General features: G+C 40.5%; 1 protein-coding gene and 1 long non-coding RNA gene across 4 annotated transcripts; one reads left to right on the forward strand and one right to left on the reverse strand.

Moving 5' to 3' along the window:
• Positions 1–1,006: 1,006 nt before the first annotated feature.
• Positions 1,007–4,541, forward strand: LOC134463238 (uncharacterized). 3 transcript variants are annotated; one of them, XR_010037690.1, is made up of 4 exons: positions 1,007–1,136; positions 1,601–1,720; positions 2,787–2,854; positions 3,391–4,541. It is a non-coding gene; the product is annotated as an uncharacterized LOC134463238 (long non-coding RNA). The 3 variants fall into 3 exon arrangements; XR_010037689.1 differs by lacking the exon at positions 1,007–1,136 and adding an exon at positions 1,319–1,488; XR_010037687.1 differs by lacking the exon at positions 1,007–1,136 and having other exon boundaries at positions 1,319–1,720.
• Positions 4,542–8,424: 3,883 nt separating this feature from the next.
• LOC134463450 (acidic mammalian chitinase-like) lies at positions 8,425–16,272 on the reverse strand. Its single transcript, XM_063216647.1, has 10 exons — positions 16,212–16,272; positions 15,391–15,595; positions 15,234–15,290; positions 14,177–14,345; positions 13,373–13,497; positions 12,466–12,589; positions 12,158–12,340; positions 9,268–9,384; positions 9,024–9,169; positions 8,425–8,611 (listed from the first exon to the last, which is right to left on the reverse strand). The coding sequence occupies exons 1-10, from the start codon at positions 16,270–16,272 to the stop codon at positions 8,425–8,427; spliced, it is 1,374 nt and encodes a 457-aa protein (XP_063072717.1).
• Positions 16,273–16,411: the final 139 nt, after the last annotated feature.

Genomic DNA, 16,411 nt, shown 5'->3' on the forward strand with positions numbered 1-16,411 from the left:
TAACCGGGAAAGGCCGTAGGATGCAATTTGGCAACAGTTTTACTTGAACTTGGCACACATTAGCAGCTACCACAGACATTTAGCACCTTAGCTATGAGGGTGATTCTTTACTCTGCATAAAGGACGGTGTTTGTTTTGTGCTGCTTAAATATGCACTTGTTGTTGAATTGCTGTTCCTGTCTCCTTTTTTGATAATTTCTTGGGTTGTAGTTACGTCAGAATTCCCCATCACGGGAGCGCGCGAATTTGAAATGGTGGACAACCTGGGCTTGGAGCCATTGTTGAAACCCATTCAAAACTTCATTTTTTCGATCTGCCACAGAATATTTTTAATTAGACCTAAAGACATTGTTTAAAAGCTGAGAACCTCAGCTTTCCATAACTGAAAGTGGTATTTTCCTAGCATCTACCAATCCGAAGGTAGCCTACTTTATGTGCGGAATTACTTTTCTAAAGATAGCGTTTTGTTTCCTTGGAAACGGGCGAGGTTTATGTGTTACGCACACGCTATTTGACTCGGTTTTGCAGTATTGTGGATGTATTTCTAATCTTGACATGTTAATGGACAATCTATGCGAATTTCATAATGTGTTTTTATGTGATATGGGAGTAAATGTGTTTACATCCCGTCTGGGATTTGTTAAACTAGCTGGCCCGCTAGTTAGCTAGCAAGTGCTAGGTCTCTACACTACATCATGTCAAAAGTGGAAAGATTTGCCGACACTCAAGGCTGTGGATAAGATGAACTGGTTCTGTGAATATTTTCAGAATGTTTTGCTTTGACAAATTGCTGATATTAAACATCCACATCCTGGTGTTTCTTTGTTTATGCTTGGGCCATTGAGACAGATCGAGTCTAATATATATTACTTACTTGCTATATAGCTAACTAGCGGACTAGCTAACAAATCCCAGACGGGCGTACTGTTAACACATTTTACTCCCATGTTACATAAAAACGCATTTTGAAACTCGTACAGATTGTCCATTAGAATGTCAAGATTAGAAATTCATCCATAATAATGCAAAACCGAATCAAATGACATACATTTATCGCTTCGTCAGTCTGTCTGGCTCATTGGTCTTGCTTCATCTCCGCTCCGTTTCCAAGGAAACAAAACGCTATCTTTAGAAAGGTAACCCCGCACATAAAGTAGGCTACCTTCGGATTGGTAGATGCTAGGAAAATACCGCTTTCAGTTATGGAAAGCTGAGGTTCTCAGCTTTTAAACAAAATCCATGGTGTGTCTTTAGGTCTGATTAAAAATATTCTGTGTCAGATCGAAAAAATGAAGTTTTGAATGGGTTTCAATGGCTCCAAGCCCAGGTTGTCCACCAGCAGCGGTAGATCACCACCAGGGGGCAGCACTATGACGTCAGCTGCAACCCAAGATTTTTAAAATTACTGATAGGCTGGTGTCTCATTTACTGTGGCAGAGGTCTGATCATGATGTTGCCCTGCCCACAGAGTTTGACTGAATAATAATGGTACTGTAGCCTAGTGTTGTAGAAGCAGTACAATGTTGATTTGCTTCTGCAGTGCATTCATACTTAACCTGGGATAAAATGACAAGCATGCATTTTTGTTTCATTTTCAAAGTTAGGCGACGAGGACATGATGAGGACAAGCACTGTCAAGTCCTCTTCAGCTCCAATGATTATATCCAGTGCCCAAGGCTCCACGTCTCTATGCACCATTCATCTCAACACTAACCAAATGGTAAGGCTTCACTAAAACAAAATCACATTAATTGACTGATTTCTAACCTGAATGCCTCTTCTTGCCTATGAAAAGCGTCTCAGCAATTTGCATCTCACAGAACTGAGACAGTAACTTGGGAAATCCCATTCTGCTTTGCACAATCATTCCCATCCGAAAGACGGCATGGAGTTTATCCTCAGCGAGGGTACCAGACCACTGTCTCTCTACAATTGGAGAGCTGGGAGACGTGGAAAGGCGATGGATGTTTGTTGGAATAGATACGACTGACACGATTGGCTATGGCTACGTATGCCCAATAAACAGCCATTGCAATCGTAAAACACACACCCCCCTACTGGATTTACAGTAGGCAGGTCTGCAGACCTTTTTTAAGTTGTGATTAGGTCTGGTTATAATCAGACAACCGAGACAGTCATGCCTTCCAGAACTTGCCATATGCACGCCACTCCACCTGCACTGGCTTGTATAACATGATTCTTACATTAACACAGTATTGCGAGTATGATCGCATTTTAACAAAGCAATGACACGTATGGATGAACTCTTAAACTGTTCTCTCTCTATTATATCTCCCCACTCCTGAAATTATTTGTTGATTTAGTCTACAATTCAGCAGTTTCCAAACTTTATTCCCTGTGCACCCCCTTGTATATTTTAATGTGGTTTGCTCACCCTCGGCCTAAGCGTGTTTGCACTATGGGTTAGCAAATCACTGCACATTATGCAGAGTCATTTTGGAGAATCCTCATTCCCAATAGACCCAATATTTTTCTGCCGTCATTACAATGGAACTTGTTACATGACAATATAAATTACACTATGAATTGCACTTCCAATGGACCCTTCCAGCATACAATTCACTATACAGTTAAAAAAACCTACTACTTATTCATTAATGCTGTTTAAAACACACACATATCCACCATTACTGTACTCTATTCATTTTGTGCACTCCCTTATGGAAGGCCGCGCACCCCAGTTTGGGAAACCCTGGTCTACATATTTCACTAAAAAGAATTGATTACATGATTACTCCTAAAATAATATGCCATATGTTTTTCAGGTGGCTTTGTAACAGTGATTGTGGGAGGATGCTGTGCAGGTGTCAACATGAATGTGCCGGAGGACTAGGTATGTGCACAGAAAATGAAAGCAAAACACACTGTTAACTGTATTCTGTACCCGTTGGAACATGACATTGTAATGTGTGTGTGTGACGGAGGTGTCCCTGCACGGTTCGACTTGTGTGATTCAAGTGTACAAAAAAATTGCATTCTATAGGTGTGGGCAGACATTGCTAAATGGTTAAGGATGTGGTCTTATGGCCAACTAGCACTTAAGATCAGAAGGTTGCTGAAACAAGTCCCACCCTTACCTCTCCCTTCACCTCCATGCATGACTGAACTGCCCTTGAGCAAGGCACCTGGCCCCAAATGGTTCCAGGGACTGTAACCAATACCCTGTGAATAAGTCACTTTAGATAAAAGTGTCAACTAAGTGTAATGTATTGTGTGTGTATTTACACAAGATCATTGGGTAGTAAACTTCTAAATTCAAACCCCTACTGATGGACTCCACAACCTAGCTTAAGTTTTTGGGTATACTCACTTTGCCTGCGCACACTCATTTAAAACCTCTCTGTCTATCTCTACTGTTTTGCTGACTAGAGTATGCTGGCGTCGACACCCCACCTCCTCCCCTTCAGACTCCATCGAGGGTTGGTCCCTGTCCTGTGAGGAGAGGATGCAATGGGTCTCTGCTTCAGCCGTGGCACCTTCTCTACAACCCTCGCCACTGTCACCAGTTTGTCCCCATCCTGTGAAGGGGGGTAGGCTTTAGCCCCCTGCCTCATCAATCGGCAGGATAAGCGCCCTCTTCTTTGAAACAGGACATGTTTTATTGATGCTCTACATGAGTATTATATACATGTATATAGTGCCATGTGTATGTTTTTACCTCCCCTACTGATTTTGTTTACTTTTTTGCACATTTGGCACACTTAACATTTTCAGATAACCACACTAATATAAACATTACCCATGACCCAAGTAAGCATAAAATGCAGTTTCTCAGTGATTAATTTATATTTTCTCAGAAGCTTTGTATGCATTGTCAATGTTTTTTTTTTTTTTTTTGTAGCAAATGTGAGACAAGTCTTGATACTCTCCTTGTCAGAGGTGACTTTGGCCGTTGAACTCTGACATGCTTGCAATGTTTACCTAGTCTCTTTCTTATTGTTGAGTCATGAACACTTCCATTTCATGCGGTAATTAACACCTCCCATTGGTAAGATATTATTCTGTGTTCCTTTCTAAACTCTTGGATCCACAGTCACTGTCTTGGGATAATTTTAGTGTGACAGCCAAAATGTTCACCATTACATCATGTATTCTCCATTTATGGATAATGGCTCTCACCATGGTTTGCAGATGACCCAATGATTTAAGAAATAACTGAAGAACCTTTTACAGTCTGAGACATGTAAATTATTTTTATTACAACCTGCTCCCGAATGTCGATGATTCACAGTGTGATGTCATGGGTTCGATATGAATTATCTCTTGGTTTGAAAGGCCAGGTAGTAGTCAGACTTGGGCAGCTGTGAAATATAACTCTGCTATCCAAAATGATTTAGATTAATCACAGATACCTTCTCATTTAACAATTTACTTTTTCACACAGGCTCATGCAGGTTTTATGGCATTTTTCTAACAAATGAAATAACCACTGGAACACTGCATTTCACGTTTGCTTGGGTCATTCTTGTTTAATGTTTACTGTGTTCAGTGATCTATACACAACAAAATTGCATTTTATGTCTCACCCATGCACGGGGGCAGCCCCCAATGGCGGCCCAAGGGAGCAGTGCGGCGGGATGGTACCATGCTCAGGGTACCTCAGTCACGGAGGAGGATGGGGGAGAGCACTGTTAATTAGTCCCCCACAAACCTGGCAGGTTGGGAGTCATACCGGCAGCCTTTGGGCTACAAGTGTGACGCCCTCACCGCTTACCCATGACTGCCCATAAATATATTGACTGCAAGCTTAACTTTGCAGATAATGTTGATGCCATATGCGAAAAGGCCAATCAAAAGTTGTTCTTAATCGAGAAGCTGAACGGCTTTGGAGTAAACTGCAACATCTTGGAGAGGACATATGTAAGCCTAATAGAGAGTGGCCTTACCGATAACAGTTCTGTTTGGTATGGCCACCTCACCTTACTTAAGAACAGGCTGTCCAGAGTGGTAGGAAAGGAAATATTATATGAGGAACTCACAAGCCACTGGGCAGTCTATACAGGATACAGTTGACAGGAAAAGACTGAGCATTTTAGATGATTCTACCCATCCTCTTCCCTCTAAATTTGAACTGCTGCCATCAGGTAGGCACATCATTGCAAGGAGAAACATCTATAAACATTATTTTATACCATGGTAAACAAGCAATGGGAAAGCTAGAGGTGTAGGGTCTGGAACTACTGACTGATTTGTATTTGTGTGCTGGGAGGGGGTTGGATGCAGCGATTTGTTCGCCTGTTTTTGTCTATTTGTGTTTGTATTCAGTGAGACCAAAGGCAATGTTCATGCTGGTATGACAAAGTATTTTCTATTCCATAATAAAACGTTGTTATGCCATCTTTTTTGTTTCCATCTTGATCTTGCCTCTTGCTTTTCATGTCTGCTTTCATTTAATTACCCCCCCTTCATGATGGTGTGTTAAGGGTAATGCCTTACATTAAAATTAATGTTATGTAGCCTAAGGGACTGCTTTGAAAGTACAGTAATAATCACTGATGCATTACACTTCTTCGGTAACTTGCCCAAAACTGATGGTAAGTAAGCCAAACAACCTTTGGTTGAAATATTTCTGGAGGCAGTAGTTTTTTGGCAGTGTAATATCATAGCCCTTTACCTCTATAGCACCTCTCTGGTAATATTAGCAGGCAGGGCTCATAACTTTTTGCATCACTAGCCCAAATGGCTAGTAGGCAAAACTGGCTTGTAAGGTCTTTTCTACCAGTCGAATCGAAATTTAAGCAGCATTTAGTATGTTGGCTGATATTAATTCAGAGCGAATTCAGTGTAAAATACAAGACAGCGTGAAGGGCGAGATTTGACAGACAGAAAAGGCGTCTGTATCACGTATTTTGTTTGTAACAACGAGTCTAATGGAGCCATTAACCAGCATGGAGAGGGAAACAACACAAATCGGATACATGTTAAACATTTTAAGAAATCGTATCAGACTATAATCTGTTTATTACCATAGTAGTTATCTTTAAATAGTGCTTTTCGTCGTAGCTTGTTCAAATGCACCGCCAGTAAACACATCAACAAGGGAGCGTGAATTACATATCCGGCTAAAACGTGGAACTAAGTGGCTAACCAATCAGAATTCGGAGGGGGCGGGTCATGGCAGAGTCTTACTACGTCAAGGAGGGTATTTTACACTATTCAAAATGACGTTTGAGATATCTTTAACTTTCATTCTGCCTAGTCAAAACTGAATTACAGATATCCATAATTGTTATTTGAGATATGTGACGAGTTGAATGTCGTTTTCAATGACGTCATTGCAGATATCTGTAACTCAGTTTCGCCTAGTCAAAATACAATTGTAGATATCTATAACTATCATTTTGAATAGTCGAAATGACGTTTCAGATATCTCCAATGGCTATCACGACTATCCAAAATACAATTGTAGATATCCAGAATGACGTTGTTGATATCTACAATGACAATTGCGGATATTCGAGCATAGCTAATAAATGATAATTCCGCTTGCCATAGGCTACAGTCGCCGTGCCTTTGTTACTTTAGACAGGCCAACTTTCCCCCTGCTGGCGAGCACTCCCGCGGTGACTGATATAAATAAATTCACAAATCCGACCTTCATGATTTGCTTGCGAACTGCCTACTCATATGGTTAAACAGCAAATATAGCAAACATTACAAAAAAAGATCAGACAACGAACGCCGGGCTAAGACAGCCTAAGTGAAAAGGAGAATAGTGGAAGCTCGAGGAGGAATGACAGTATCAGAGGAGGATTGGCGCGACTGTCATTACCTACTGCAGAAACACATGTCTTCGTCATGGACAAGAGGGCAGAGAGATTCTAGAATGTTACTACAATACTACAATATATCTCAGAAGAGGGTTGTTGAACATGTTTCAAAATGAACACTTCCCTCAACGTTGGCTATTTTTGCTCTTTCTCTGGGAATGTTTTAGGACCTAAACTCAACTTAAATGGACTCACTCAGCTACTAGGCTACAGAACTACTGACTGAGTCACGCCATGCACTGGCTGCCAGCAGAGACAAGCGAGGCATCACAGCGTGAGCGCGCAATCACCTATGAAGACACTTAGGCCTATATTACAATTACAAATAACAAATTAATTATAAATAATTATATATTTTAATGTCCATTCGTCCATGGCGTGTAAATTTCGTCTCGTCTTAGTCTCCTTGACGAAAATATTTTTTTATTTTCGTCATATTTTGATTTGCTTGAGGCAATTTTTAGTGCGTCATCGTCTCGTCATCGTCAAGGGAAAAAGGGGCGTTGACGAAATATTTTCGTCATCGTCGTGGTTGACGAAATTAACACTGCTTCCTTCCATCTCTCTCCTCCTCTCTCCAGTCTTCGTGAGGCGTTGGCTGATGTTGCTCTTTGGCCAGATTCACACAAGAGCGTGGTGGAATGGCAGCAAGACGATTGACGTCTTTCTGCTTAGTGAACAGGACTGGCCGTGCACGCCAACGCGAATGACGATTGTTTGTTGTGTGGCTTGTGTTCCCTAAACTGCATGTGTCTGTGAGGTAAGGGAAGCATTCATCACCTTTGTGAAATGTTAGAAAGTATACGTGATTATAGAAATATATATACAGTACTGTACAGTACACTTTACAATAAGGTTACATGAGTCATGATGGATCAGACATTACTTCAAACAATATTCTGTCATGACTCATGTAACCTTATTGTAAAGTGTTACCTACTACATACAGTAGGCTATGTTATATCCCTGTCTGACCATTTTTGTCTCACTTTAAAGTGCATCTCTGAGTTGAATGGATTGCCTCAAATTCGAATGAGCTCACAGCAAATTCCTTCACATTTTTATGGGAACATTCATACACAATAACAAAAAAAATCAACCACAGATGTTGTCTCCACATTTGGCTGTATGCAACTTGCAAATTCTTACAGGCACGTGTTATTTTCTATACAAATTCATCAATTTGCCAATTGCCCCAAATATAATATTAGGTCCATCCCCACATTACTGGGTTCAGCCCTTGCCTGTTTTCCTGTCCAATCAAATATGCCTATATTCACAAATATTCCTCTGTATAATCATACAATTACATTATTATTATATTCATATGATTTTCATATTGAGCTTTTTCATATCCACTGTGCTTGTTGTTCAGTCACTGTAAATTCCAATTACTTATCCATTTGCCCAGACGCTTATCCATAAAGATGAAATCATCACCATCACAAGGGTTATTTCCATGGCAGGAGTGTTCAGTCTTGCTTTGTTATGATTGTTGGGGCACCATGCGATATGCGTGACGCCATCAGAACATTGCAGGATGGATGATGAGAAGTTGCCTGATGAGTCCATGTAGAATCCATCCGGTTTGTCACTGCAGAAGGTGTTGGTGTACACAGGAACAACAAAGGGCTCACATGGGACTGGATGTGTTGGCATGGGTGTTGTGGAGGTCCCCTCTGGGAGGGTGGTGTTGTAGCTGCTGCTGGTGGTGGTGATGTTGGAGGTCCTGTTGGAGGTAGATGCAATGCTGGTCTGATTTGTAACAGTCTGCGTGGTCACTGCAGGCTCTTTGGTTGTTGTGGTTTGTAACTGCTCTCCTGTGTGAGACATGTTGCTTAAAATGTCAATTCAACAACTCAAAAAAATGTCAACAAAGTACCCCTATGTAAAAAGTAGGTCCAGAAACTGGTCAAATCAAGTCAAGTGTATACAGTACTTTATTGTCAAAAATCTATGTAGCAGGGTTAACACAGAAGTTTGAAATTGCATTTGACCAGTGCCTAATGTGCGGTGTAAACTAAACATATAAACATATAAATAAGACATCGGCATTAACACACACACACACACACACACACACACACACACACACACACACACACACACACACACACACACATGCAATAAAGTACTGCACTGTTTTAAAACATTTTCTTTGAGACATCGCCATGTTTTTCATTACTAAAGGTGGAAAATGCAGCAGGTTAAACATCTCGTATTCTCATATACTGATGGGTCTTACCATTTTCTAGTTGACTTTTCAGATATCGAATTAATGGGGATCTTCCCTGACTGCAGAATTCACCAGAGAAGTCGTCAAGGTCAAGGCTCCATACAACAGCTCCACCCAATTTATTTGCAAGTAAGTATTGGACCTAGAACACAGAAAGGATTGTGCATGTCTCATGTAATACATTTAGATAGTGGGATACAGTATGTAATCAAGAAGACAAACATACGATAGGATGGTTACCTTGTGATGGTAGCTGGTCTGGTTGTCAAAGCCCACCCAGCCATGTCCCTTCACTGCAAATGGAACTTTCTGTTGATCAATCCACTCCACTGACGCACCCTGAAGGAAGTAACAAATCTGGAGGGGGAAAAAACGTGAAAAAAAAACATCTTAGATCACATCATATTTTATAATGTATAATATTATGTAATAATATATCAATATCAACAACAGCATAATATAATATAATACAATATAATATAATATAATTTTTAGGGGTGTAAATCACAGCCTCCATGACAATACGATTCAATATCGATTTTTTGAGGCAGTTCTGAAGGCAAAAGGGGTCTAACCCAGCACTAGAGAGGTGTTCCTAATAAAGTGGCAGGTGAGTGTATTATGTTATGGAGCTAGTAGTCTAGTCGTGATTTCATGAACCCAGAAATGTTGAGTACCCTAACGTTTTATTGCAGAAATGTCATCTATAGGTCAAATGAAGGGGATTTAGCTTGGTTGCCCAAAGTTGCACTCTGGGCAATTTGCATAATTAGCATAAATATATTGTTAAGGTAAGAACTACAACTGGTGAATAGGCTTGAAAAATTAAATCGTAGATATCACCTTGAAACTTTCTCAGTTGATTACTGACAATAAGAGAAGAAAAAAATGTATTGGATGTTTTTTGTATTTTGATGTTTAGTTATGCAAATGAGGGCGTGCATCATTAATTATGCACTAATTTGCATACACATGAAATCAGCTTTGCATGGTAAAACCAGACTCAAAACTATTTTTCTGTGGGTAAAATTTATATATTGCAGGGTTGAATTAGTGAAAAGCCTCTGAGGAACCTGGTCCAGAAGATGTTTTGACATGGATAGATTATAGTGGAGTCTGTTAAGGGTTTTACCGTTACGGAAGTGACAAAAGCACCAGACTTTGCATGGTGTTTCTTTAGGGTATATGTAGTAATTCTAACCTAGGAGCCCTCTGAAAAAAACGTTCTAACATGGCATATGAGTGATTCTGTGCTTACATGCTTGACAGCAAATGTAACATTGTGAACAATTTGAGAAGATTCATACTTGGCCTGAATTAAAATGAGTATTTCCCACACTAAAACTAAGGTGAGAATAGACTGATGCGAATGCTCACTCAGCAGCATACTGAATGGGGAGATGTCAGTGCAACAAGGTGTCCAAGGTAGCAGCTTCTCCATCCTTTAATTTCCATAACATAGATATTTTTATTTGCATGAGATAGAGTAGGGGACAAGACCTCTCCATGTGTGTGAATAACCCATAACATCACCAAATTCTACATCTTCCCAGGTAGTATTGTGCATAAAGAGAGTGCATCTGAGTCATTTTTTAAGAATGGCATTATGATTTACTCAATGTATATTTTCAGTTGAAATGAAATAAAGAAAATTATTTCTAAGTAGGTGTTCAGTAAGTAGACAGAAGTAAATGGATTTCTTTTTTCAGAATTTGCAAACAAGTCCTCACCTAGTAGCCTACTTGTGTTGTATTACCGTTACAGTACAGTAGAGTAGAGTACAGTGCAGTACAGTAGAGTACAGTACAGTACAGTAGAGTACAGTAGAGTAGAGTAGAGTACATTGCAGTACAGTACAGTACAGTACAGTACAGTACACTAGAGTACAGTGCAGTACAGTATGGTACACTAGAGTAGAATACAATATGGTATATTACAGTGCAGTACAGTACAGTACAGTACAGTACCGTGCAGCAGAGTACATTGCAGTACAGTACACTAGAGAAGAGTACAGTAGAGTATAGTACAGTACGGTACACTAGAGTAGAATACAGTATGGTATAGTACAGTGCAGTACAGTACAGTACAGAAGAGCAGAGTACAGTGCAGCAGAGTACATTGCAGTATAGTACAGTATTTTACAGTTCATTACACTACAGTACAGTATAGTCTTGATGACCACAAAGCCTTCACCATCTCCATAATCTATTTTGACACTCTCTTCAGCCTCATTATCTTCTTGGTATTCATCCTTATGAACTATGAATGATTTATTTTTGTTGTGTAGTAAGATAAGGTCCCCCCAAAACTTTTTAAATGGTGTTGTGAGGGATGCATATTATTGATTTGTGTCATCACAATGAATTGATAAATGATTAATTGAGACTATTGTATGATGTTTGTATACATAGCTCTTTTGAATTTGTTCACTGTGTGTAGGCCTACATGCAGGCTACAGCTGTTTAGCATGAAACACCTAATTCATCCATCTACGGTACCTGTCAAAACTGTCTCTTGACCAGGGTCCTGGAAAGGTTTTCACTAACTCAATCCTGAAATATACATATTTTATCCACAGAAAAATAATTTGGAGTCTGGTTTTACCATGCAAAGCTGATTTCATGTGTATGCAAATTAGTGAATAATTGACGATCCATGCCCTCATTTGCATATCTAAACATCAAAATACAAAAAACATCCAATACATTTTTTTCTTCTCTTATCATCAGTAATCAACTGAGAAAGTTTCAAGGTGATATCTATGATTTAAGTTTTTTTGCCTATTCACCTATAATAGTCTTACCTTAACGATATATTTATGCTAATTATGCAAATTGCCCAAAGTGCAACTTTGGGCAACCAAGCTAAATCCCCTTCATTTGACCTATAGATGACATTTCTGCAATAAAACTTTAGGGTACTCAACATTTCTGGGTTCAGTATAGGGGCCTATGGGGATCACGACTGGACTATAGGGCATTGGGCAGGGGCCAACAATTCGATTATTTTTTATACTTGACCACGTTACGATGCAATTCGGTTCGATCGTCAGCTGTTGGATGGATGCATCGAGACATATCGATTATTATTTACACCCCTAATAATTATGGTAGTTGCCATATTGCCTCACCTCATAATGAGACCAGACGCCCATCTGTTGTGTGTAGGGCCCAGCTGCAGCAAAGCCACTGGTAGGGGCCCCGAGCCCTCTGTCTGCAGAGGTGAGGAGGAAGGAGTGTCCAAACGTAGGGAAGCCCAGCAACAGCTTCTCAGGAGGGGCACCGCGCTCCTGCCAGTACAACATGGCGGAGTTCTGGAGGCCAGGGAAAATAATTCCTAAGTCCCAGAGTCAACCTTGTAAATAATGAAAAGTAGACAGACACAGTGGCAGGCAGGCCGACAGGAGAACACATGTGAAGAGAGAAAACGTGTACCTACAACATTGTAGTAGCGGCTCTCTCCGGTTTGATGTTCACCACTGTATAGTGGACTGTGGTGATTAGTCAAGCGTTCCTCACTCCCATGGAAGCCAAATGTCATGATGCTGAGGAAATCCAGGTACCTGCAAACATGGCATTCAGTAAGTAGGGGCAGTCATAGTAATACTATGGTTGGTTCAGAGTACTTAGAGTAACTATGACATACCATGGTTACTACATGAAAACCATGGTAAAACCTTAGTAAACCATGGTCGATTATCGTAAGGGTCAGAAGGTGTAAGAAAAGTAGGGCGAAAGGGGGGGTAGAGAGGATGGTTTTTCCATGGACCGTTTTCCACCACTCTGGCGCACACATTGAAGACCTTTATGTGTGGAGGAGTGTGTCTGTCTATAGGGATTACGGTATTTCCTTGTCTTTGTGAAATGTCAAAGTCATGTTGGTGCGACAAGCTGTTCATACCGTCTGTCTCCTTTCTCTTTATCTCCACATTTTTTCTGGCCTTGTCCTGCATTTTCCTGCTTTTCCCGATTCTAATCCTCATTTTCTAATCTGAATCTCGTTATAGTCATGGGTAAGTGGTAATGGTGTTAGTCCTAGGGTTTGTTTCCCAACACTGCCAGTTGGGTTTGTGGAGAGATTAGCACTCTCCGGCATCCTTCTCCATAACAGAGAAACTCTGAGCATAGTCCCTTATGCCCTACACCCCGGTACCTGTTGGGCACCCTCACTTGCGCGGTTGAGGCATAAATGCAATGCCGTCGTGTGCACTGTGTGCTGTGGTGTGTTGTGTGTCACAATGACAGTAGGACTTTCCTGGTAGGACTTGTGCTTTCAGTATGCATGCAACTTGTAGTATGTTGTTGCAGTGAAGCTGCCTTTGAGGGAGATGCAGAGGGGAACTCACTGTGTTATCTGTGGGACGTCATAGCTGATGTAGACTGTGTTTCTGTTGGCAGACACTGCAGCAGTCAGCATTAGTTTCTGTAAGCCACCGGCTCTGCTCTCATCTTCAAAGGCATCCTCAAGCTCCTGAAAATGGCCAGATCATGGCATTAGACATCAGCTAGAAATCTGCAGGGTTTATTCCATGTACATGTTGTATTGTGTATGAAGTATGAATCCATATTGTAGACCAAAACTTGGAGGCTCATTTGTCTGGCCTCAAGATTTTGACACATTTTTCTGAAGACATATTGTGTCATAGATCACACTACAGGCCTTTGTGTTTTTAGATGATGTAATACTGTGAAAGTGCGCTCAATGCCAAACTTTTTTTTTCACTGAAGATCTTCGGGTGGGAGCAAACGGATTTGCACACTCCTTAAAAGCGGCACTCTCGACTACAATTCCTGTATTTTATTTACGTGGGTTAGCAGTGGGTGGTGTCATGCTGATCCACTAAAATAAAATACAAGAATGGCAGTGGAGAGTGTGGCTTTTCTACAAGAATAGTTATACTGTGAAAAACATTTACTAAGAAGCGATATTTGGCACATACTAGAAATATTTCCTCTTTGATACCACAGCAGTTTGCATGTAATCATAGTTGCTTTCTCATCAGCAAATATACACAATCGACATGAGTCGATCCTAGGCCTATTTAATGCTCAAAGATCAAGTCAAATATCATATAATCTAGTCAGAGGGAAGCTACAAGTTTGAGATAACTGAAATTTTCAGTTTTTTTAAGCAGACAATAGTTAAGCACCTTGCAGAGCAGTGTAAATCTTCTTTTGTCCTCTGGAGGGCTCCCTTGAGTCGCGGGTCCTTGCCAGGCCAGGTCCAGCCCGTCAAAGCCATAGTGCCTCAGTAGCGTGATGGCCGACTGGATGAACTGCTGCCGCGTGTCAGACGACGACATCATTTGAGAGAATTTGCTGTGATTAAAAAAATAATAAATAAGAATAATATAGGTTTTAGATGAGATTAGATTTGATAAGTTTTATTGGCACCCAAAGGTAGATTTGATTTGCAGTCAAGTGATCGCCACTCATACAAACATTCACAACATTTAGGACACACTGAACATACAAGCATTCCACACTGAACATTTAGGCAACACCAGAAGTAGCCTAGTGCACCCTATTAAAAGGCATGGCATGGTGTCACATAAAGTGACATGGGTAAACAATGATAGTACATTAATAAATATGTAAAAGAATATAGCGCATCTCGTCACACTTAAAGATGTTTAAATGAATTTTAATTTACATGTGATCAGGGCTAAAGACGGCAATGGAGGCCTTTCTGATGATAGCTTCAAAATATCCTCCCACAAGCAGCCACTTTAAAGAAAAGTGTAATTATTCCTGTAGCCCAGGGGTGGGCAATTATTTTGGCCCGAGGGCCGCATTGGGTTTAGAATATTGACTGAAGGGCCGGATGCCACAGTCAACTCACCCGTGTCAATAATAAAACCGTGTACGCTGACATAACTTGGCAGCAATTATATTTCTGCACATTGTAATTAAATGGATTTAGATGAAGCCTATGTCTTTGGTAAATCTTAAATTCTCAAGACTCTTGTTTTAGGTAGCATTTTAAGAATGTTGAGTAACCGTTTGAATTTGGATTTAAAAGTTGTCTTTCTTGCAAAGGCTCTGACATATGGCCCCCGGGCCGGAGTTTTCCCACGTCTGCTGTAGCCTAACTAAAAACCTAGCAAAATACTGAGGGAGAAATACACTTTACTGTAATTGAGGAAAAATATAATATGTATTAGATATTACATATTTAACACAAAAGTGAATTCACAGTGGACATACTCAGCTGAATCTCTGTCTTGTCCTTTCACAGACAGCAAGGTCTTTAGTTTTGTATTCCTGAGTAAAACAGCAAGAAACAAACATCTTCATTCCCTGTTTTAATACAAAACCATCTCCACAAATTTCACCAAGTAATTTGGCAATAACTGTGACTGACCTAGTCTTCAGTGCATTGAAGGACCTGTAAAGTGCGTCATCGTTCCAGTCTGAAGCAATTAGCTCATTGCCATAGCTTATAATGGCGAAGGCAAAAATAAGGTGAGTGCAGAGAGTAGGGTCCACGTTATCTGGTAAAAACCTGGCGGGCCCATCTCTGTACTGTGACCAATTAGTGAAGTAGCACACAAGCTTTGAAGTGGCAACTGGATTAGGGCAAAATAGAGAAAACAAACATTTTATAACTATACATTTATATCTACACATTTAAGTCAGAAACCCATTGTGCAACAATAAAAGCATTAACATATCAGGCACAGTACAATTATGATAATAGAAGTAAAAAAAAGTACTCACCAAACTGAAACAGAAGATTCAGACCTTAAATATACGAGTGGCAAAAGTTTAAGGCTCTGCAATTGTATAATTGTTACCAACATAGTGAAGTTACAGTATGTTGCAATGATAGATATAAGAATCCTACCTGTGAAACAAGCGATTTGCCTGTTCATGTTTGTGCTGGCTGCATCTCTTGTGTACTGTTGGCCAGAAACTCCCCCTGCCCTGCATGTCCATGGGAAGACGGGTGTTGAGAGCTTGAGGCACAGGCCTGTGTGACAACAAAGGACCTCTCCGATTACCTTCATACGAGACCCATCACAGCCAAATGAAACTATTGCAGTCAGAGGGCCTTGTATGTATGTAAGCCAAGTAAATACAGACCACTGTGGAAGGGATTTGGGCTTTCAGGAGGTGGTGCGGTGAAGCATTTGAAGACAAATTATGGCAGAGAGGAGCCGGTGTGATTTGGGATTTTCTGACCTTCAGATAGTGAAGGAAGGGTAGTTGGAGATGGCTGTTGTTGCACTGCAGCAGACTCCATCCTTCATTATTATTCAACACCGGGTATTAAATATATCAATTGTAATTCCAAGGCATACACACTTCCCTTCAAAGCTTAAATGTATCCACTCTTGTGAATATCAACTCTGCTGAAAGTACAGAGAGCAGGTGTTCGACCT

This window comes from Engraulis encrasicolus, chromosome 14 (assembly GCF_034702125.1).
Source record: "Engraulis encrasicolus isolate BLACKSEA-1 chromosome 14, IST_EnEncr_1.0, whole genome shotgun sequence".
Classification (NCBI taxonomy): domain Eukaryota; kingdom Metazoa; phylum Chordata; class Actinopteri; order Clupeiformes; family Engraulidae; genus Engraulis; species Engraulis encrasicolus.

Excerpts from the sequence above, each read along its gene's own strand:
- LOC134463450 (XM_063216647.1), bottom strand. The coding sequence starts at position 16,272 with ATGGAGTCTGCTGCAGTGCAACAACAGCCATCTCCAACTACCCTTCCT. Across the intron at positions 12,590-13,372 it reads GACGTCCCACAGATAACACA|GTACCTGGATTTCCTCAGCA; the intron begins GTGAGTTCCCCT and ends CCATGTTTGCAG. Across the intron at positions 9,170-9,267 it reads AGACCAGCTACCATCACAAG|GTCCAATACTTACTTGCAAA; the intron begins GTAACCATCCTA and ends TCTGTGTTCTAG.